Below are 23,244 nucleotides of genomic sequence, written 5' to 3' on the forward strand. Positions count from 1 at the left end.
CGGCTCTAATGGCGAGAACCAAGCGATCAAACAAGGTGGATCACTTAGTTCAAAGTGCACAGTAAGCAGAGAGCTTTTTGACTTGTCATTAACTGCTCACAGCCCCCCACACACTCACTGGAGCACTGGGCTTTGGAGGGGGCATAAGCAGCTGGCTCAGCCTCTCAGTGGCTCACTGAGAGGCTAAGCCAGGTGCTGGCCTAGGCTCCTGGGTAGATTTCAACCATATGCTCACGCTCTTTCCCCAGCCTGGACCAGCTCTGTAACGTCAGCCAAAAGCGAGCTTTGGCTGTACTACCCCTTTACACATTTTATGCAAGTTATTTACTGGTAAAAACCTCCCTTGAGTAGACATCCAAATGTCCTGAAACTGCTACTGGGTGTCACCATCTTGGATGTGAAGTAAGCAGCCCCAGGAGACCCATAGCAGTCAGAGCCGGTTCACACTGGGGTGACTTGTCAGGCGACCTGGTCGCCTGACAAGTCGCCTGCCATAGATTAGCACAGGACCCGTTCTAATAGGAGCGATACAAGTCGCTCTGACTTAGAAAAAGGGTCCTGAGCTACTTTGGGGCGACCTGGAGCGACCTGCAAAGACTTCAATGATATGAAGTCCGTGCATTCCGCTCCGAGGTCGCGGTGCGAGCAGGTCACCCGGCAAAGTCGGGTCGCGCCTATGTCTCACTCAAGTGACACTTTATACTATTCCTCCATTTGCTTTCTGCTGGCGACTATAGAAAAGCTTATGGGAAAATGACAAGTGAAGGAGCTAAGCCAGCGCAGAAGAGAAAGCATTTGAAATCTCTGATTTTTACCTGCAATTTTTTACATTGGTGACAGGATATCTTTAAAGACATTACAATAACATCACATGTAAACACTATAGGCCCTACCAGGGTCATGCTGCTGCTTCACCACTTCCCAACCACAGGCCATTTCTAAGCAGCCCGGAAACTCACGTGGTTAAAACAAGCTTGGTACTGTTTCAGCCAGCTGCCGAAAACTCCCAATAAGTGATCACTTTTATAGTACCTGAAGGTACATTTTATGAATGAGATGTAAAATGCAAGCGGTTGTTTGGAGTAATACTGCAATGTCCAGTTTGAAATTGATTCTCATCTGTAAATAACATCCCCTGCAACTTAATATCCGTTAAATTAACAATTAACAGAGATTCCAGTGTTACTGTCTGATCCACATAAGGTCTGCAGTTCCTGTGCAGCATGCTTTATGGCATTAGCACATTTGAATATCCTCAAAGAGCACACATTTGCAAAAAATTTTTGCACACATTGTTGCAGAAAAAATGGTTGGTGTGATCAAAGCTATATGACGAAACTTGTCTGCTCTCTTTAACTTACTATCATGTAGCAATAAAAATCATATGGACCTTGGAGTTGCTGGCTCTATCTTTTGTTGACTATTTTTTCCTGCAAGAGCCTGGAAAGCATTGCATCCGTAATCCGTGGACCAGGGGTGCAACGTCTGGCATCTGCAGACAAGCGCTGCAGTTTTCTGCACATACCTGCATACAGGGCGACTATTTACAAGCTGCTGGGGTTGTGAATGAACTACTAGCGTGCTCATCAGCCCCCTCCCAGTTTATTCAGAACTACAAGCCGTTCTTCCGTACAATGGTAGTTGTAGTTGATTAATTCACAGGAAACTGTGAATGAATGACGTGGCCATGTGGGTGGAGCCCTGCACTGCCACGTTATATTCAAAAAGTGATAGTGGGTGTGGGGAGAAGATATCCCGATTGCTGTCACACCAAGGTAACAATGTGGCAAACTGGCTGTCGGAGCAGGGACATGATCCACCATAAATATGGGTGGGAACATGTAACGTGTTTCAAAAGATAAACGTATCCTTTAATGCGGTCCTAGTGGCACTTCCAGGATACGGAGTTCTGCAGAGGTGGGGAACTAGTGGCACTTCCAGGATACGGAGTTCTGCAGAGGTGGGGAACTAGTGGCACTTCCAGGATACGGAGTTCTGCAGAGGTGGGGAACTAGTGGCACTTCCAGGATACGGAGTTCTGCAGAGGTGGAGAACTAGTGGCACTTCCAGGATACGAAGTTCTGCAGAGGTGGGGCATTGATGACCTTACACAATATAGGACCGATACACAAAATAGATCTATGTACTGTCATGAAAACATAACTTGCCACAGAAGCAAAAACTGGGTTGAGTTAGGCTTTGAAACATCATAAATAAGAATGTAAAACATTTAAAGAATTTAAAGAGGACCCCCCCCCCCTCTACAGAAAAAAGCATGAATATCAATATACAGTGTGTATATAAACAAGTACAATTATCTTAGTCCACACTGCTTTTCTTTCTTATTGAATATCTTTCTGGGTGCCCCTGCACCACCATTTAGAAAATTTGGTGTACAGCACACGTGCGACATGAAGCACGACATGGATTTTTTAAAATTAAAAAAAAAAAAAAGCCTTTCTTCAAGATCGTGCAAGAGTTTTGTTTTTAAACAAAAGATCTTAAAATGTCATACAATGCACAGGAGAAAAGCATGTGATGTTATGCAGCTCATCTTGCATGTGTGTAGTATGAGAATACTGCAAAATCTCACAGCTTTGGTACAAGATCTCTCTAAAACCCCTAGTGATGTTGACTTCCCAGGGGCATCTCAGTGCAGTCAGGGCTGTCATCCAAGTGCCTTCAGGGGAACAAGGAAGTGGATGTAACAAAAAGGTAAGTAAAGGTTTGACGATTTCACATCAGCATGCAAAGAAAATGCTGATAAAAAGAGGTGGAGGTGATCTGCTTTAAATTTATTTTACAGTGGGCAATGTGATGCAATGTTTTTATCTTTTTCAGGCAAGGTCTAATTTAAAGCCCATTTGACGTCTCAGGGAAAATTACATTGTTACATGGTTAGTCTGGGTGAGAAAAAAATAAAGAAACAAAAATGCAGCAAGTTCCACCAAAAGAAAAAAAAAAAAAAAAAAAAAAAGAGTAATAAAGGTAGATATAAATGGAAAACCTGCATAAACAGAACCCCGTACCTGGAGTTGATCGATTTTAGAGAAAGGCAAAAACCCTTACAGAACATGGAGCAAATTGTTCAACCAGGGGGAAAAAAAATGTCCTTCCTGATCCCCTAAGGCGATGGGATATTCAAACAATGTCTGGTGTTATTACTTATAAATGGTAATAGTCAGTTGTATTCTGTGCATTTAGGAATGCATCCAGCTTTTTTAAAACAATCAACTCAGCTGGATAGAACTAGTCCCCGAGGGAGTTCTACTCCACTCTGTCATTGCTGTTATGCTATGAATACAATAAGGGTGCAAGTAAAATGTTAAAGGCTTTAAAGTCTAAAGCTGGCCATACAGTGATCATAATTCTGCCGGTTCAGCAAGGTCCCTCTGAAAGAAGTCGATCTATTTCTTTCAAAGGGACAAATTTAAGGGATAAAAGGATATTTTTCTTGATCAGTGGCTGCATCCATTGATCGGTGTATTCTGACAGTGGAGGGTCCTGGCAGGGGGGATTTCTCCATCCACCTTGTTTGTGTAGATGGAGGAATCTATTTATTTAAAGTGTTACTAAACCCACAACAGTAAACTCAGTCTGTATATGCCATAAAGCATGCTTGTTATACTCACTGTGGAACCTAAGGGGTTAATCCTCTGTATTGTGTAAAAAGGCTGCTTGATCCTGTATGCACAGATCCTCCTCTTTCACTGACTCCAGAACATGTCCGGATAAGACAAAGCCTTTGGAGTCAAGCTGCACATGCTCAGTTTGGTGTGTATTGCTAGAGATTTTTTTTTTTTTTTTTTTTTGGGAGGGTGCATGTGATCAGCACAGGGCCAATCAGCACTGTCCAGACAGAGGGTCAGGGGGTCCTACATCCTGATAGGAAAGCTCAGTGCAGTATGAAAACTCCTCCAAGCTTTAACTAGTGCTCAGCTGACAAAAAGAATTCACAAGACTGCTATATACTGCTGATGAGAAAAGGTATATAGGAAATTTATATTTACTAAAATAATTGCATTTCCATGTTCGGTGTACTGTGGGAGACCAGATCTAGTGAATGCAGGGTCCTGGGTTTAGTAACCCTTTAAGTGTGATAGCGTTATCATTAATTTTTTTACTATAGCAGCTCAAAACACCCTTAAAACCATCCCAATTTAGAGCTATAGCAATGTTCATGCTCCCTGCAGATTCAAGAACCGTTAATAACTAAGCAGAGAGTTTCTGGGATTTCTGAAGAAAGACCGCTGCTCTCACGCAGCAGTCCTCAGATGCAAACAACTGCAAGGGGACTAGGTTATTAAAGGAAGCTGGAGTTACTGCAGGTAAGAACCATTTTAGGACCTGGTCTCTTCTGACACTTTTTGTTTACATGGAAAATTAGCTTCATCTGCAAGAAAAAATAAAAACATACATACACACACACATATATATATATATATATATATATATATTTTAGCAGAGGCCCAAGAGAAAAACTGTTGGGTATTGCAATTTTTATGCCACACGGTATTTGCGCGGATTTTCGATTGCAACATTTTTAGGAGAAAATATACACTTTAATGAATCTTAATGCAGACCAACACAATATGATAGCATGATTATATGGTTTGGATCCCTGAAGAAGCCAATGTGGAGGGTCTTTACCCCCCGGCGAAACATGTAGGACCTATATGATCCATACGACTACTTTTTGTGATTTACTCATATTATTTTGAAATGAAATGTTATGTACAGGTCTGTTCTTCCATGGTCTCATAGTTGATCATAATTATATTTGGAATAAAATCTATTTTAATACATCATGGTCCTTGATAAATTATTCTTACCACCTTATCTATGCTTTCAAAGTCCCACACTCTTGGCAGGCTGCGATCGGTGTACCCTTCCAGCCCTTTGGCTTGGTCATATATTGGATCTGCTCCTTGTCCAATTTTTATTTTTGAATATGATAGCAACGTTTTGGTAGAATGCAAAAATGGTGTTATAGAGAGTAAATAGATACCAAACATGTCAGGCTTTTTAAATTGCACATGCTTGCCGAATGACACTAAACTATGTAAAAATCTCCATGGGTGAAGCTTTAAAAGCCTTTAGGACCCTTTCACAGTTGTGCGACTTGTCATGCGATTTGGGACTGCAAAATCGCATGACAAGTCATTCTCCATTATTTCCAATGAGTACCATTTATATCTGAGCGACTTGAAGTCGCACCGACTTCAAAGTAGTCCCTGCACTACTTTGGCACGATTTTGAAGCGTTTTAAGGCCAAAGACATTCAAGCCCAGTCAAACTTGCATCAAAATCGCGGTAAAATTGCGCTACTTTGAAGTCGCACAAATGTGAAAGGGGCCTTACAGGTTACCAGTAGAGAGTTAAACAGGAAGTCTGGTGCTAGAATTATTGCTCTCGCGCTGACTTTTGCGGCAATACCTCACGTGTGGTGCGTTCGCTGTTTGCGTATAGGTGCGGGAACCAATGTGTGCGTTTGTGAACAAGCACAGGAAGACAGGCCGCTTTCAATTTTTTCTATTTTTTTTATTATTTTTTACAGTTTCTTTTAATTCTTTTCTATTACTTTTTTTTTCTGTCACAAGGAATGTAAACATCCTTTACGACAGCAATAGGCAGTGACAGGTACTATTTATGGAGAGATCTGGGAGCTATTAGACCCCAGATGCCTCTTCTGCCCCTAAAAGCCTCTGATCACACCAAGATCGGTGTGGTTTACAACCGGGAAAAACAAGTACAAGTCGCTTCTGGTTTCCTATACAATAGAGCCGATCGGGGACCTTTGAAAAGCTTCATGGTAAGCTGGTGGAACTGATGGCTTTAGTTCCGGTTTCTCCTGCGGGATGGAGAACCTGGAGAGGTATTGTTGGGAGGGGTTGGGGGGGTGAAAGCAATCCAGCAACTAATTAGCCGTTAGGATGGCTTCAAAAAAAAAAGAAAAAGAAAACACATTTTCTCAGTTTAAACATGTTTTCTATTGTGAATAAAATATGAGTTGATGAGACTCGCAAATCGTTGTATTGTTTTTATGTAGATTTTACAGCATCACAATTTTCTTGGAATAGGGGTTGTAGGCTAACCCAAATCGTACTAGTGACAACTGTCACTTTGACAGAGTATGGGTAAAGACAACATTTTGACCACTTGCCAAACGCTATATATATATATATACATATATATATATATGCACACGTTGCAGTTTGCAAGTGGTTTACCAGGGTTATGGCTAAAGTTGTCAGCCATAAGCCCCCCCCCTTTTTTTTTTTTAAATTTTCAGCCGCCAGCTGGCTTTTACAGGAAAGAGATTTGAGAGGCTTATTAGCCACTGGATCGCTTTCCGAGGCAAGAGGAGGGGAGGTCCAACCCTCTCGCTGCTTGTACGTTTCTCGGGCTTACCGGTTTCACTGGTGCACCTGAGAAACGATCCGACGGTGCCGTTCGGTTGGTCACAGACGTGAACAAACACCAGATTGTCTTTGGTCCAGGATAGAAGTAAACGATTTTTTTTTTCCAACAATTTTTTCTGATCTTTTGCTTTTAAAAGGTGAAGAAAGTTGGGGTCTTTTTGACCCCAGATCTCCCCAAGAAGAGGACCAGTCACATCCTTATTACAAGGGATGCTTACATTCCTTGTAATAAGTATAAAAGTGATCAAAAAGAAAATTAACGTATTTGACGTCATTCCACGAGCACTCGCATTTTTAAAGCATGACATGCCAGGTATCTATTTACTCAGCTTAACATCAGCTTTCATAGTTTACAAAGAAATTGGTATATATTGGGTTTTGTTTTTTTCTATTCATTAAAGCGTATGGTTTCCAAAGAAATAGTGTTTGACAAATGCTTTGCAAATACCATGTGACAAAAAATTGTAATGATCCCCATTTTGTTCCTTAGCCTAGGGTCTCTGGTAAAAAAAAAAAAAAATAAAAAAATAAAAATGATATATACAAAATGTTTGGGGTTTTAAATAATTTTTTAGTAAAAAAAAATATTGATTTAGGGCCCTTTCACACGGGCGCTCCGTATGTCCGCAAATCATCCTATTTTTTTGCGGATGATTTGCGGACATAATGTAAGTCTATGGCATTGCGGATGTCAGCGGAATACCATCCGCTGACATCCGATTTTCCTCCTGTCAGTTCTGTTCCGTTTTTTGGAACAGAAAAAATCCTATTTTTGTTCCGTTCAAAAAACGGAAAGGAAGGAAAATCGGATGTCAGCGGTGTCATCCGCTGACATCCGCAATCCCCCATAGACTTACATTAGGTCCGCATATCATCCGCAAACGGATGGGATGATATGCGGACCTACGGAGCGGATGACAGAAATGTCATCCGCTCCGTGAAAAAAAAAAAAAAAAGTCCCGCAGCGGACCTTTCAGACGGAAAGCCCGTGTGATAGAGCCCCTAAACTTGTAAACAAAAAGGGCCTGGTCTTCAAGTGGTAAGCTGTCACTAGAACATCTTTAGAGATACTTCCATTACCTTCTACTCAGAGACACAAACATTGGATCTGTGACCCCACTGGGGAAATCCTCCCCAATTACAATACAGTGGTCACAGGAAGTAAGGTAAATCTCCCCTATATGAGGACCGAGTTTCTAAACCCTTCCAGGAGCTATCAAAATAAAAAATTTTGGCCTAAAGTTAGGGTCCATGTACACGGGACGTTGTTAAAAGTCCCTTTGAATGCTGGAATTTTTAGGACGTTTGAAACGTCCGTTCGGTCGCGTCTGTACCCGCGTTTAGCGGGCGTTTGCGTTTAGAACCGTTCCTAGAGGACAAAAAAATTATTCCCCTTTAAAATGGAAAAACGCGAACGCCAAACGTGGGTCATCGCGTTTGGTCGCGTTCGGTCGCGTTTTTGCGTTTGAAACGCCGGGAAACACACATTCGAACGCAAATAATTGCGTTCTAAAAAAAGTCCCTGAACGCAACAGCCCGCAATCGACCTGGTGTACATGGACAGATAAGATAAAATGTAGATGCGTTCAGGGGCTTCAAAAAAAAAAAAAAAAAAAAAACGCCCAACTGCTCCTAAACGGCCATTTCCAGCGTCCCGTGTACATGGAGCCTTAGGCTTTAAAAGCTGAAAATAAGTTGGGAATAAAGCATTAGCTATTGGGTGCAATGTGTATTAAATTTATCTTCTGTATCAGAGGTCATGCATCTAACATCAAACACTGTGTGATATTTAAAAGTCAATGATCTGAAGCAGTATGATAAAAATCACATTGATTTTACACCTGTTCACACTAGAAAAGCAAGCTAACTTGGTACAGAGCTCACTAACCTTGCTCAAAATTATTTCTGGTGCCAGGTACTCTGGGGTCCCACATAACGTCCAAGTTCTTCCCTTTACTCTCTTGGCAAACCCAAAGTCTGTGACCTGAAAAAAGAGGACAAGTGTCATTCTTGTAACTGGGAAATCTGTAAGCAGAATCATGGGAGAATTGCAGGTAGCCACAAAATTGGCAATGAATACATCAACTACTCTATGCTTTTCACTACAATGTGGACCTTTCAGTAACTTTACTTTTAATATATTTTTAAATAATAAGTCTTTTAATACATTTCTGACATGTGGCAATATACAGCTACAGTATATATATATATATATATATATATATATATATATATATATATATATATATATATATATATATATATATATAAAAAGTTACATTTTTTTTATCAAAAAGCCATCCTTGACCTTCAGTCCAATGACCAGGCTGCAGTCAGGAAGAAGCATTTCTTAATCCTCCCTTCTCCACTAATTAGATTGTACATAGTAATGATGTAGCAAGTCACAAGGTGTGAGGCTGCAGTAGGGACCGATCTGTGACAGACATTTGCGGACACAGCATAGAACTGCACAAGGACTAGATTTACAGGATTGCCATCTCTGAGCCACCATTCTCAGTCCAGGCAGAAGCAAATGAATATGGATAGTGCCAAAGCAAAAATGGCGCTGTCCTTCTGGAAAGAAAGGCAGATAAAAGCTTTGTTAAATAAAAATTTGGAAGTCTAAGGCTACGTTCACATCTTGGCGTTGCTATTTAAAGGCGTTTTTTCAGGTGTTTTTATGGGCATTTTTAAAGGCATTTTACAGGCGTTTTTGTGCAGGCATTTTTGACCAATGGAAAAAAATAAAAACGCCTGTAATCTGCCCAAAAAGAAGCTCATGTACTTTGAGCGTTGGGGGTTTTGCTTAAAACATCAAAACGCTCAGATGTGAACAGGGGCCATTGAAATGAATAGGATTGGTCTTGTTGGGCGTTTTTTGAGCTGATCCTAGAGCAGAAAAACGCCCCAAAACGCCTAAATGTGAACTTAGCCTTACACTTAAAGGAGGTTGTAAACCCCAATCTTTTTTTTTTCAACCTGAAAGAGAAACAAATAATGAGCTGGTATGCGATGCACAGGGAACCATCACTCGGGAGATTGGCTGTGGTTTTTGCCCTTATTAAATATCTCTGCTGGTAAGAAGCAAGCCGTTTAGGTGGTGGGATTCACGTGCATATATCCAACACGTTTGGTTGTGAATATTTATCACGGGACCTCACCTCATCACTTGAAGATCACAAAATGTTGTTTACTGAGAACTTTAGGATTTTGGTTATTGTGTTATGGGACATTTTTGCGGACTTCACTAGACCCCATGAGAGGGTTTCTGTGCACCATTACTTTGGTTTGGGTGTACCACTTTTGTGTGTTTTGATTATATGGATTAAGAATTTAACACATTCATGTCCAGTGCTTGGAATTGTTAATACTTTTACCACATCACCCTATAGGGGGACTTTCATATATATCTTTATATATTTATCTATACATTTTACATTTGTTTTATGATTACATTCACAACGTTCACTTGTTTGTCACTTTCACAGGTGTTATAGTTGTGGTTTATATCACTTCACCAGTGTTAACTTTTACATTTAGCGCACCAAACTATTTACTTTTCAAAAATAAACATTATACCTATTAGTATTGCACAGAGCAGCCCCGAACACCCTCTTCTGAGGTCTCCCCGCCATCGGTCTTGGTTCCCCCTCTTGTCCAAGTGTCCCCATAGCAAGTTGCTTGCTATGGGGCACTCGTGAGGGCTTGATCCTGAGTCGCGTGTGTGCATTTACAGGCACAGTGCAGCTCGACCCTGCCCCCAGCTCCCTCCTTACAGTATTTAACTGACAGTACAGGGAGGCAATGGCTCCCGTTGCTCTCAGCCAAGCCTGTGAGAGAGGAGAGAGGGGAGAAAAGCTGCTTTTTAAGGAGAGGGGTTGGGGGGAGCGGCTATTAAAAATGTTTTTTACCTTAATGCAGAGAATGCATTAGGGTAAAAAAAAAAAAAAAAAAAAAAACAGAACAGCTTTTTAGGTTCAGAACTATGTTAAAATACCATACAGCAAACATGAAAATCAAATGCTACACTACAATTATCATAATAATGTTATAATTTGTTCTCACTAAAAATACACTACATTTCCCCAAGTTCCCCTTATTTCCCTAGAGCTAGTAGAAGGAACTACCTCTCCTCTTTACAAAATGGCTTTCTTTCAGTGGGAACACAACTCTGGCACCTCCAGCACTGAATGTATGTAATAAGGGGTTGTTGGCTGCTGGGGAATCTATCCTATGTTGCTGGGGGACAATCTTTGCTGGGAAGGATCTGTTGAGTGAGGGGTCTATTGTTGCTGGCTGCTGGGAGTCTATTGTTCCTGGGGGCGGTCATTTTATTGCCTATCTGATCATTAACAAATTCTATACAAATTACTTAGCACTACAAAATATTTTAGGAAATACAGACCCAAAGGGGCAATACTGGGAGGTGGGTAGAGGGGGGAATCTCAAGAAAGGTCCTTACAATAGAGTCAATAAGCTTCCCTCTACGATGGCCCATGTCTCTACATCTCATCTTTTCCAGTGCTGCAGCCTCTGTCAGTCTTTTTGGCATTCGACACTTCTTGTGGTCTCTTCAGCAACATAGTTCCTTCCTTTGACCCCTACGTAATATTTGAATACTATAATGACGTACAGGTCGTAGGATGGAACTGGACAAAGGCATTCGGTCTCTTCTATTTGCAGGAAACTTAATCCTTGATCTTTTTTGTTTTTTTAAACCTGACATGGCCTCTTGGATGTAGAAGTTATCCTTTTTTTTTTTTTTTTAGAAAAGAATAAAATGCACATCTACTTTTTGCAGGTAAAAAATTGGATTTTTGACTTGCTGTAAAATCTATTTCTCTGATGTTAATTGACGGACACAGCTCCTGATTCTTCTTAATCATTATGTTATACTGCCCTCTACAGGAGAATGACACTAGGCAGGAAAAAGCTTGACTACGCCTATGGGCAGTCCCAGGGGGTATGGTATACACCCACTCTCAGCTATAGGCACTCAGTTTTGTTACAAGATGTGTCAGAAGAAAGTCAACTCCACAGAGGGGTGGGTGCTGTGTCCGTCAACGAACATCAGGAAAACGGATTTTACGGTAAGTCAAAAATCCAATTTTCTCTTTTGTTCATTGATGGACACAGCTCCTTTCTTCTTAACCATTGGGACGTCCCAAAGCAGTGTTAAACATAAGGGGGGGATATTAGAAAAAAAAACAAGGCTAAACAAAGCTAATCAGGTATCACAGAGCTCTACCATAAACAACTGGAGCTCACCTGATAAACAATACACCCTCAAAGAGGATCAGGTCATCTAAAAACAGCAGCCTGCAAAACCTTGTGGCCAAAAGAAGCATCCGCAGATGCTAACACATCCACTTTATAAAAACTTTGTAAAAGTGTGCACCAACGACCAGGTAGCCACCTTGCAAATCTGTGTCACTGACACATGACAACAGAAAGGCGCACTCTATTGGAGCACTAGGCGCTCTAATAGAGTGCGCCTTGACAGGGAAAGGAGGAACCTGACCCTTGATGGAAAAGACCTGAACCACCATCTGTCTGATTCATCTGGAAATGATCGCAGAGGAAGCAGAAAACCCTTTTACGAGGACCATCAGCGAGCACAATAGAGTGACTTTCTAAAAGACTCTGTAGCTGCCAGGTACACACCCTGATTGCCCAGGACACATCCAAGGCATGTAAGGCAATTTCCTTCAGCTGTTTAGACTTGGAACACAGGGAAGGCAACAAAATTTCTTCAGTCAAATGAAAATCAGACAACCTTTGGAAGGAACGACGGAACAGGGCGAAGAACCACCTCATCTCTGTGAATCACCAGGTAAGGTGAATGACAGGATAGCCCCACCAGCTCCGACACCCTGCGCGCAGGGGTGATAGCCACCAAAAAGGCCACCTTCTGGGACAGCGTAAGCAGGGGAATATCCCCTGAAAATTCTCAAAGGGAGGCTTCTGGAGGACCGAAAGCACCAAACTGAGGTCCCAAGGCGGCAACGGAGCCCACACTGGAGGAACCAAATGTCGGACACCCTAAAGAAAGGTACACACCAGGGAGTGTGGAAAAAGACCGGCAAAGCAGACACCTGGCCCTTGACAGTACTCAAGGCTAATTTCTGTTCAACCCCACATTGAAGGAAGGTCAAGATCCGAGCCACCGAGAAGGAGCGAGGATGAACCCCAAGAGACTCACAGCACGCAATGTACGTCTTCCATGTGCAATGGTAGATCATCTTAGAAGTAGGATTTCCTAACTTTTAACAGTGTAGGAATCACTGACTCAGAAAAACCTCTATCCTTTAGCACCTTGCATTCAACAGCCAAGCTGTCAAAGCCAGTGCCTGTAAACCAGTATTTAGGATCGGTCCTTGGAAACCGCATAGGTACCACAAAAGTGCGCTGTAAATTGCGCCATTGTTCGTTCATCGTTTTGTGAAACTCAGCGGGCCAGGGAAATACCTGAGCCGCTTCCTGGGTTCTGCGGGTCCCAAAGGAGGACCGCTTACCCGGCGGGTGGGCTCATCCCCTAGAAGCAGTGCATCCTTAACAGAACTAGAAGCACAGCTGTTACTGCGCGTTCTCTGGCCGACCTGGGGGGGGGGGGGGGACTGAGACCCATCAGGGGTACACTCTGTCCATGGCAACCATATCTAGCTCAGAATAAGAAGACTGAGACAGTCTGGGTCTTTTTCTAGAAGCCCGCTCAGACATCAAAAGAGCCACTTTAAGACGCTAAAGTCACAAGTGCAGAACTAGGTCCTTACTTCTGACTAGGCAGAAAAAAAAACCTATAGCAGAGAGAGGGAGTATACCCCCATGGGCATAGCCAGACTTTCTGCCTAGTGTTATACTCCTGTATGGGGCAGTATAACCCAATGATTATGAAGATCTGAAGCTGTGTCCATCAATGAACGAATGAGAAAAATGTTAATTTGTTATTCTTTTTTTACTTGTAGCCTGGAAAGCATTGTACCCGCGATCAGAAGATAGTGGGTGCCATGCAGAACTCCTGCAGACTTACTAGAGTATCTGTCAGCTCATACCTCATACAGGAGAAACACACTCACAGGAAAACACAATGAACTACCAGAGTGCTCAGCATGTAGATCATTGAAACTTCAAGCTGACAACCGCAAAAGCTCTAAGAACTTGTAGTTTCCCATTCACAAAAGACTGCAAATGAATGACGTGGGCCAAGTTATTTTCAAACATTTTCCTCCCCAGTGACAGCAGGCGGACATCTTCTCAGGGCGCCCACTGTCACTGGGGAGGAAGGGGAGAGGCTGCAGCTGCTGGAACAGGTTACATGTTCCACCCTAAATAGGGGTGGAACACGCAACCAGAGATGTATAGTAACTACTTATGTACTGTACTTAAGTACGGAAATGCGGTATCTGTACTTTCCTAAAGTAGAATTTTTTTCTCCTACTTCTACTTTTACTTCACTACATTTTTTCGATGATTTCGATACTTCTACTCCAATATTTTTTTTTTTGTGCTGCATAGTTACTCGTTACTATTATAAAAATTACCACTGCCAGAACAGTAGATGGCAGATTTCATGAAGCTCAAAAAATGGATTTTTGTAAAATCTTACCGTAAAATCCTTTTCTCTTAGCTCATCGACAGACGTAGTCCTCGGTGATACACCACCTTCGGGTTATGTTACCTCCGCAGGAGCAGGACTAGACAGGAAATTAAAAAGCTCTGGCCACACCCTAGGGGCAGTCCCAGAGGGTATATCCTCTCTCTCTCTGCCTCAGCAAATCAGTTATGTGAAAAAGCAGTGCTTAGAGAATTTAACCCAACCCAACTCCAAAACAGAGGGGCGGGGACTACGTCTGTCGATGAGCTAAGAGAAAAGGATTTTACGGTAAGATTTTACAAAAATCCATTTTTCTCTAGCGCTCATCGACAGACGTAGTCCTCGGTGATACACCACCTTCGGGACGTCCCAGAGCAGTATCACAACTGAGGGGTGGGAAAATGGAAATCAAATCCCAATCTAGAAGGCCCAACCGGTGCCAACTAGAAGTTTACAATGCTCATCCTTAATGATGAGACTCAACAAAAAAATTTTTCAAACAGAAAAAAACCCTCGAGGTAGACCACCGGTCTCCTCAAATTGCGGCCTGCAAAACCTTGCGGCCAAATGAGGCATCCGCCGATGCCGTCACATCAATTTTATAGAATTTAGTAAAGGTATGCACCGACGACCAAGTGGCCGCCTTACATACCTGGACCACTGACGCCTGATGGCGAAAGGCCCAGGAAGTACTGAGCGCTCGAGTGGAGTGCGCCCTAACAGGGAACGGAGGACTCTGACCCTTAATAGAATAAGCCTGTACCACCGTTTGTCTAATCCATTTGGCAATGGTCGCGGCAGATGCAGGCAAACCCTTTCTGGGGCCATCCGTGATCACAAAAAGTGAATCCGTCTTACGGAATGATTCCGTAGCTTTCAGGTATACCCTGATTGCCCGAACCACATCCAAGGAATGCAACGCATGTTCCCGATGATGCTTGGGCTGAGGACACAAGGAAGGTAGTACAATATCTTCATTCAGATGAAAATCTGAAACCACCTTAGGAAGAAAAGATGGCTTAGGATGAAGTACTACCTTATCCCTATGAATCACTAGGTATGGGGACTGGCATGATAATGCAGCCAGTTCTGACACCCTGCGAGCAGAAGTAATAGCCACCAAGAAGACCACCTTCTGGGATAAAGTAAGCAAGGGAATCTCCCTGATGTTTTCAAAGGGAGGTTTCTGTAGTACCGACAAAACCAAATTAAGATCCCAGGGCGGTAAGGGCGCGCGGACTGGAGGAGCCAGGTGCCGCACCCCCTGGATGAAATTCCGCACCAAGGATTTGGTAGCTAAAGGTTTCTGAAAGAAGATTGCTAATGCTGAAACTTGACCCTTGATGGTGCTCAAGGCTAGCTTCTGCTCAACCCCTTGTTGCAAAAAGGCCAATATTCGAGACACCGAATAGGTACGTGGAGGAAATCCTAAAGATTCGCACCACGCAATATAAGTCTTCCATGTGTGATAATAGACTTTGCTGGAAGTCGCTTTCCTTGCTTTAATAAGGGTAGGAATGACTGAAGTAGACAAACCTCTGTCCTTCAGTACTTGGGTCTCAATGGCCAGGCCATTAAAACCAGCGACTGTAAAGCACGAAGGTAAATAGGTCCTTGAGACTACAGACACTCCCTGAGACGAAGTCCCCACGGAACGTCTGCGACTAACATGTCCAAGTCGGCCAGGCCGGCTTGAAGAGGCCAGCCTAGAATTTCTAGGACCACTGGCGCTGATTGGATCAGAACCAGGCGTCCCTAGAGCTATCTGGCCCCGACCATCCGAGAAAGTCTGGTCGTTTTCTGTTCCCACACATTTATCAGATACCTGATAGTTATCAGGCAAGGTGATCTTTTCTGGTTGAACCTCAGGGACCGAAGTCACCCGACTAGAGGCTGCTTGGCCTATCTGGTCAATCAGATCCGATTCCTGTGAGGTATCGGGACTAATCTTAGGAAAAGGTAAAGGAAAAGATCTATACAGGGAACGGTAACTACCGCTTCCTGTACTTAAATGTTGGAAGGGAAGAATCGCACCGGTAGTAGTGGTTGATGCTCGATCTAATGTCCTGAATACCGGTGAAAACGTCCCCCCACCCTGAAATCGGGTGGGGGCGCACCTTCAGGCTGTGTACTCCTTTACTTCGGGTTTGGCTGGGTTGGTCCTCTGCTTGTCCGACCAGCCCTTCTTGAACCCTCCTGGAGTCTTGCCTTTCCCGGGAGTACCAGCCGGGCGCCCTTTATGGGCGGTAAAGAAAGGTCCTCGCTTGTTGCGAGGTCCCTTAGCTTTAGCAGCCTGTGGCAAAAAAGTACTCTTGCCCCCGGTGGCATCCTTAATGATTTCATCTAGGTTGGCTCCAAATAGACGATTCCCCTGGAAAGGGAGATTGGTCAAAGTCTTTTTGGAACCTAGGTCAGCTGACCAGCATTTTAACCACAGCACACGTCTGAGGATCACTGCTAACTTAGATGCATGCCCTAACAAGGGAGTAGTGTCCAAGACTGCGTCACAGATAAACCGTAGCCCTTGTATGATCTGTTCTATCAAATCAGATGTCTCCTGGGGAATATCTTTTCCCCTAAGATCTTGGCGTACCATTTTCGCCCATTCTGTAAGTGTCTGGGAAACTAGACCAATAACAATTACTGGTCTAAATGCTGACCCTATCAGAGAAAAGATAGTGCGGGACTCCGCTTCTATCTTTCGATCCACCGGATCCTTAAAGGACGAAGTGTCCTCCACTGGAATAACCGTGGCTTTATTCAGCCTGGAAATAGGCGGATCCACGACTGGTGGTACCGTCCATTTCTTAATGATGGATTCCTCAAACGGATAGCGTCTAGCAATACGCTTGGAAATAGTAAAGGTACGTTTAGAATGCTCCCATTCTCCTTTAATCTGATTACCAAAACATTTAGGTACAGGAAAAGCCTTCGCCGTCTTGATGGGCTTATTAGTCCCAAAAGGCCTTTCTGTTTCAGTTGCCTCTGCCGGTAAAGCCTCAAGTTTTAAGGTTTCTTGCACTGCCACAACTAGTGCGTCCACCAATGCTTCTTCCTGAATTATAGCAGGAGAAGAAGCGTCCTCCTCACTGTCTGAGGGGGCTTTACCTGGGATAACAGCCCTTGCAGAGGAACCTGCAACTGCAGTGACCATCTCTGAATCAGAGTCAGAGGTGTCAGATAGTATAGGGGTAGGCGGGGGTCGCTTCCTTGACCCCCGTCCCTGACAGGCCGCCTCCACCCGAGCCACCATAGACTCCATAATAGCTGTAAATGACTCTATACTCTGTGCACCGGCGGGTCCCGAGGCCCCCTCGAGGGAAACAGGTGGGGGAATATGTGTGGCAGGGTCCATAATAACTCCAGTTACTTCCTGGATGATATAATTCAAAGTAAAGAAAAAACTTTTTTTTTTTTTTTTTTTTTGACCCTCAGCGCCACAAAAAAAACCCCTTAGTGTTACCTGCTAGGGATCCCTATCGATCGAGAGAGAGAGAGATAGACCCCCAGGCTCACCACTTGATGTTCAGAGTTGAACTGCAACAGCTTACAGCGCTGTCCTAGACAAACAGGAAGTCTTTTGGCTGGCTGCCCAGGAAGAAAGGAGGCGGCTCCGCCCCTCTGCACGCCTTCCGGCGCCTCCCCCAAGCTCCACGAGGTGTAGAATCACCTCAAACATGGCCGCCCCCATGCTGGAGACGCGAGGCTACGCCAAAATGGCGGCTCGTGCGATCCAGCAAAAAAAATGGCGGCGGCCTGTGCTGACTAGCGGTGTGCTGCAGGCACACAACACTCTCTCTGCATGGGGATATGGCGTGGTTGGCGGTACCGGCCCTGGCGGACCGCATGGCCGTTCGGGAGGCCTGCTATTAGCTGGAGATCTGACTTGGAAGGCAGTCTACATGTCCATGGCTTCTGACTGGTAGGTAGCTTATACTTAACCCATAAGATTCCCAGAATGCCACAGATTACATCTTTAAAACATGTATACAATAGATTGTTAGCTCCCAAACCAAGCCTCCTGGCTTTTTGCACACATAAAATCACACTCAAAGTAGGAGGATTTGTGACATGTTATAGGATAGAAAGAAACTCTTTCTTACCATACAGAGAGGGGCCCGCGTTCACCACAAAACCCGTCAGGGAAAAAAGGGGGAACATACTACTCACCATACCGGAACCAGGCGGGCACCAACTCCTGACAGTACCCCTCTCCACCGGGGCGGGAGGGCTGTCGACCGATACGGACGCCGTGACTCATGGTCTTTGGCGTTTCAGCGAGACGTTTAACTCGCGGGTTCAGTCCTTTAATGGGACTTTGTCGCGGCCGACCCAGCGCGGAGCTATGGCCTGCACGCGCTCGTAGGCTGAACTGGGGTGACCACCGGATCTCAACATCCAGCCCGTCGCCCAGTTCAGCTTTCTTGCTTGAAGATCTCACAGGAACACTGGAGAAAAAAAAAAGCTGTCCAAAAATCCTTTTAGAAAAAAATTTCTTGCCAGGACCTAAGATCCCAGCAAGGTATCTAGGTCCTTACTCCTAACTAGACAGAAAATAACTGATTTGCTGAGGCAGAGAGAGAGAGGATATACCCTCTGGGACTGCCCCTAGGGTGTGGCCAGAGCTTTTTAATTTCCTGTCTAGTCCTGCTCCTGCGGAGGTAACATAACCCGAAGGTGGTGTATCACCGAGGACTACGTCTGTCGATGAGCGCTAGAGAAACATGTGTATTATCAGCGCATACGAAAATAAATGCTACTGTATGTATAAATAAAAGCTGCATTTGAAATAATAAAAAACAATATGATGTTCAAACTTTTGACTTCTTTCTTTAATAACTACATAACACCGTACTTGTACTTTTACTTTCAGTACTTGAGTAGAATTTTTTTTTCAAAACTACTGGTACTTTTTACTTTTAATACTTAAGTAGCAATTTTTTTTAAAAAACTACTTGCAATACTTAAGTAAAAAAAATGTTGAAAACTTTAGTACTTCCACTTAAGTAACTTTTTCTGCGAGCACTTCCACTTCTACTTAAGTCACTTTTTGATCGAGCACTTGTACTTTTACTCAAGTAGAAATTTCGAGTACTTTATACAAGTCTGCACGCAACATGTTCCAAATGGTGAACCTATCATTTTAGGCTGGGTTCACACCAGGGGTCCGGTGCATCCCTGTTCACCACTTCAGGTCTGATTTCGGTCCAATTTTTTGGCTGAATTCCGACCTGAAACGGACCAGAAGAAGATGTACAGGACTCCCGTGCAATTTGCTCTGCAGCTCTCACAGAGCTGTGTGAACTGGCTCCATTGAGTGCAGGTCAGTCTCCTGACATGCGAAATGGATGCGGGGAAACCTGCATCCAATTCGCAATAGTCTGAACCCAGCCTTAAATGATTATTATAAAATGCCTGATAATTCTATAGCGATCACAACAGCAGCCAGAATATGGTTGGCTACTGTGAATAATGCATGTTCTTTAGCATTTTTATGCATCATCACAATTTCTTCACAACACAGAAATCTGCATGTCAGTTCTGTTATCTGCAAGCTTGTCGATAGGGTCACACAAAAATGCAATTTCTTTTTCTTTTTACTGGCTGGAGCAATGATCCACCAGAAATAAAATGTTAGGTGTTAACTACACAGGCAATCATTCGCTTACCTGAATATATCCTTGTTGGTCGATTAAAAGATTTTCTGGTTTGAGATCTCTGTAGATGAGGTCTAGCGAATGGAGGTACTCGAATGTTAAAACTATCTGAGCTGCATAGAACCGTGCATGGGGCTCACTGCAAAGAAATCAAAGTGCTCAAGAAATAGAAAAGGTAACATGTACAGTAAAACGGCATTCATGGGGCACATTTATTAAACTTTTAAAACTTTATAACATTCTGTCACTGGCAATAAACCAAGAGTGAACAAACTGCTACAAAATCCAGGGGCATAGGCATGTGTAGCTCCATTGACAACAGAAAAGCCTGAAAAACCAGCTATAATATTTTTACTGGCCATGTGACAGGTCACATGACAAAGACAAGCACAGGAGATGCATGGAAAACAGCCAGTCTGCTCACACCAGCCCTGAACACAAGCTTTTCGTACAGCACTGCCATTGACATATGGCACCACTTCGCTCAATGTACACTGAAAAAAAGGAAATATGTCCAGTTGCAGACTCTCTACTCAAGTGTACTGCAATACAACTTGCTGGGCCAATACATATAAACAACCTGTGATGAGAGAAACATGGGGGTTGACATCAGTGGTCTCATTTGGCAAATGCTAGTTGCCTGGATGTATCCAGCTTTAATATGTTTGGAGTCATAGACCTCTGAATGCATGCAGAAAACTCAGATAAACGTATTCATATCTGTATAATTGAGCTGAATCGGTGACTCCATACTGAAGGGGGAACTCTGCGGACCCTGATGTACTCTGAGGGAAAGGGCGAGGCTGCAGACTAGGATGTTACCAGGAACTCAGATTTAAAGGGGGGCTCTGGTGACCAGAGACACCTTTACACCAGAGTTTGCAGCATTCCCCTTTACATCTTGGTCCGTAGCATTCACCTTTACATCAGGGTCCGCAGAGTTCACCCTTGCACTGTAAGGGAAATCCTGAAGACTCTAAGGTAAGGGAGGACTCTGGACTCATGTTAGGGGGAAAGTTCTGGTAACCAGAGACCCCCTTACATCACAGTCTGCCACTTTACCCTTTAGATCAGGGTCTAGAGAGTTCCCCCTTGCAATGAAAAATTGGATTTTTGACTTGTCGTAAAATCAATTTTGCTGATGTTCATTGACGGACTCAGCTCTGGTCATTCTTGACCATTGGGTTATAATGCCCCCTACAGGAGTAAGACATTGGGCAGTAAAAACTTCTGGCTACACCCATGGGCAGTCCCAGGGGGTATACTCCCTCTCCCTGCTATAGTGACTCAGTTTTGTAACATGCAGCGTCAGGAGAATTATAACTACACAGAGGAGTGGGTGCTGTGTCCGTCAAGGAACATCAGAGAAATGGATTTTACAGCAAGTCAAAAATCCCACTCTTGCGTTCATTGACAGACACAGCTCCTCTAATTCTTGACCATTGGGACATCCCAAAGCAGTGTTAAACATGAGGAGTGGGAAACCGCAAAAAATTCCCAAGACTTAACATTAGCCAACCAGGCGACGGGCTCAACCAAAACAACTGGAGCCCACCTGAAAACAATACACCCTCAAAGAGGATTAGGTCCTCTTAAACAGCAGCCTGCAAAACCTTGCGGCCAAAGGAAGCATCCGCAGATGCCAACACATCCACTTTATAAAACTTTGTAAAAGTGTGAACCAACAACCAGGTGGTCGCCTTACAAACCTGCATCACTGACGCATGATGATGGAGGGCCCAGGAGGCACTAAGCACTCTGATAGAGTGCACCTTGACAGGGAAAGGAGGAACCTGGCCCCTCATGGAATAGGCCTGAACCACGGTCTGTTTGATCAATCTGGAAATGGTCGCAAAGGAAGCAGACAACCCTTTGCGAGGTCCATCCGTGAGCACAAATAGAGAGTCTGACTTCCTGAAAGACTCCGTAGCTGCCAGGTACACCCTAATTGCCCGGACCACATCCAAAGCATGCAAGGCAATTTCCTTTGGATGTTTAGGCCTGGGACACAAGGAAGGCAACACAAATGTCTTCATTCAAATGAAAGTCAGAGACCACCTTAGGAAGGAATGACTGACAGGGGCGAAGCACCACCTTATCCTTGTGAATCACCAGATGAGGTGAACAACAGGATAACCCTGCCAGTTCCGACACCCTGCATGCAGAAGTGATAGTCACCAAAAAGGCCACCTTCTGGGACAGCGTAAGCAGGGGAATCTCCTGAAAATTTTCAAAGGGAGGCTTCTGTAGAGCTGAAAGCACCAAATTAAGATCCCAAGGCGGTAACAGGGCCCGCACTTGAGGAACCAAATGTCGGACATCCTGAAGAAAAGTACGCACCAGGGAGTGTGTGGCCAAAAAAAGATGCAGTGTGTCGCTGTAAAACGACCGCCAAGGCCGATACCTGGCCCTTGATGGTACTCAAGGCCAATTTCTGTTCAAACCCTGTTGAAGGTTAAGATTCGAGCCACCGAGAAAGAGCGAGGATGAACCTCAAAAGACTCACATCACGCAATGTACGTCTTCCACGTATGATGGTAAATCTTCCTCGAAGTAGATTTCCTAGCTTTTAACAAGGAAGGAATAACAGACTCAGACAAATCTCTATCCTTTAGCACCTGGCGTGTAACGGCCAAGCCTTCAAAACCAGCGACTGTAAAGTAGGATGAAAGATCGGTCCTTGGGACAGCAGATCATCCCTGAGAGAAAGCTGCCAAGGAACGTCAGGCGACCAGCAGCACCGGATCGGTTTACCAAGCCCGGAGGGACCAGTCCGGGGCCATTAAGATGACCAGAATCCCTTTTGCCTTGATCCTGCGTAGGAGTCTGGGCAGAAGCTTGAGGAGGGAAGGCACAGATCAGGTGATACTGACTCCACGGAGCCACCAGCACTTCTGTGGCATCCGCCAGTGGATCCTTTGACCGAGCCACACACCTCTGCAGCTTTCTGTTGAGCAGAGACACCAACAGATTCACCTCGGGGGGTGCCCCACCGGAGACCCAGCTGATGAACCACCTCCAGATGAAGGGACCACTCCCATTGGTCCAACGCCTGCCGAATGAGGTAATCCGCCGACCAATTTTCCATCCTGGGAATGTGTACGGTGGAGAGGGCTGGAACGAACCGTTCTGCCCACCTTAGAATCCCGGCTACCTCCAGAGCCTCCAGGACACTTCTTGTGCCTCCTTGGTGATTCACATAAGCCACAGCCATGGCACTGTCCGATTGAAAGCACACTGGGCATCCCTGAAGGCAATCCGTCCAATGATCCACAGTCTGATCACTCAGAGTTCCAGGACATTGATCAGTAGTCTGGACTCTCCCAGTGTCCAGATCCCCTGAGCAGAATGCTTGCCGAGGAAGCCTTACCAGCAGGACAGGCTGGCATCCATGGTGACCACTGTCCAATACAGGGGGGATGAAGGATTTTCCCAGCTGAAGTGTCGAAGAGCGAATCCACCATATCAGGGACTCCTTTGTTCCCCGACTCAGCCAGATCTGATTGTCCAGAGACTGGGAAGTCTTGTCCCACTTGGTCAGAATCTCCCTTTGCAGGGACCTTGTATAGAA

General features: G+C 44.3%; 1 protein-coding gene across 3 annotated transcripts in view; it reads right to left on the reverse strand.

The window, feature by feature from the left end:
- Nucleotides 1-23,244, reverse strand: part of PRKACB (protein kinase cAMP-activated catalytic subunit beta) — a 212,319-nt gene that overhangs the window by 17,643 nt on the left and 171,432 nt on the right. For all 3 annotated transcript variants that reach the window (XM_082265317.1, XM_082265316.1, XM_082265318.1), the window contains exons 6-7: nt 19,686-19,812; nt 8,311-8,406 (exon numbers count right to left, since the gene is read on the reverse strand). In XM_082265317.1, the coding sequence (XP_082121443.1) occupies nt 8,311-8,406; nt 19,686-19,812 (223 nt within the window). The remainder of the gene's footprint in view (nt 1-8,310; nt 8,407-19,685; nt 19,813-23,244) is intronic.

This window comes from Pelophylax lessonae (assembly GCF_965119305.1).
Source record: "Pelophylax lessonae genome assembly, chromosome: 8".
Lineage (NCBI taxonomy): Eukaryota > Metazoa > Chordata > Amphibia > Anura > Ranidae > Pelophylax > Pelophylax lessonae.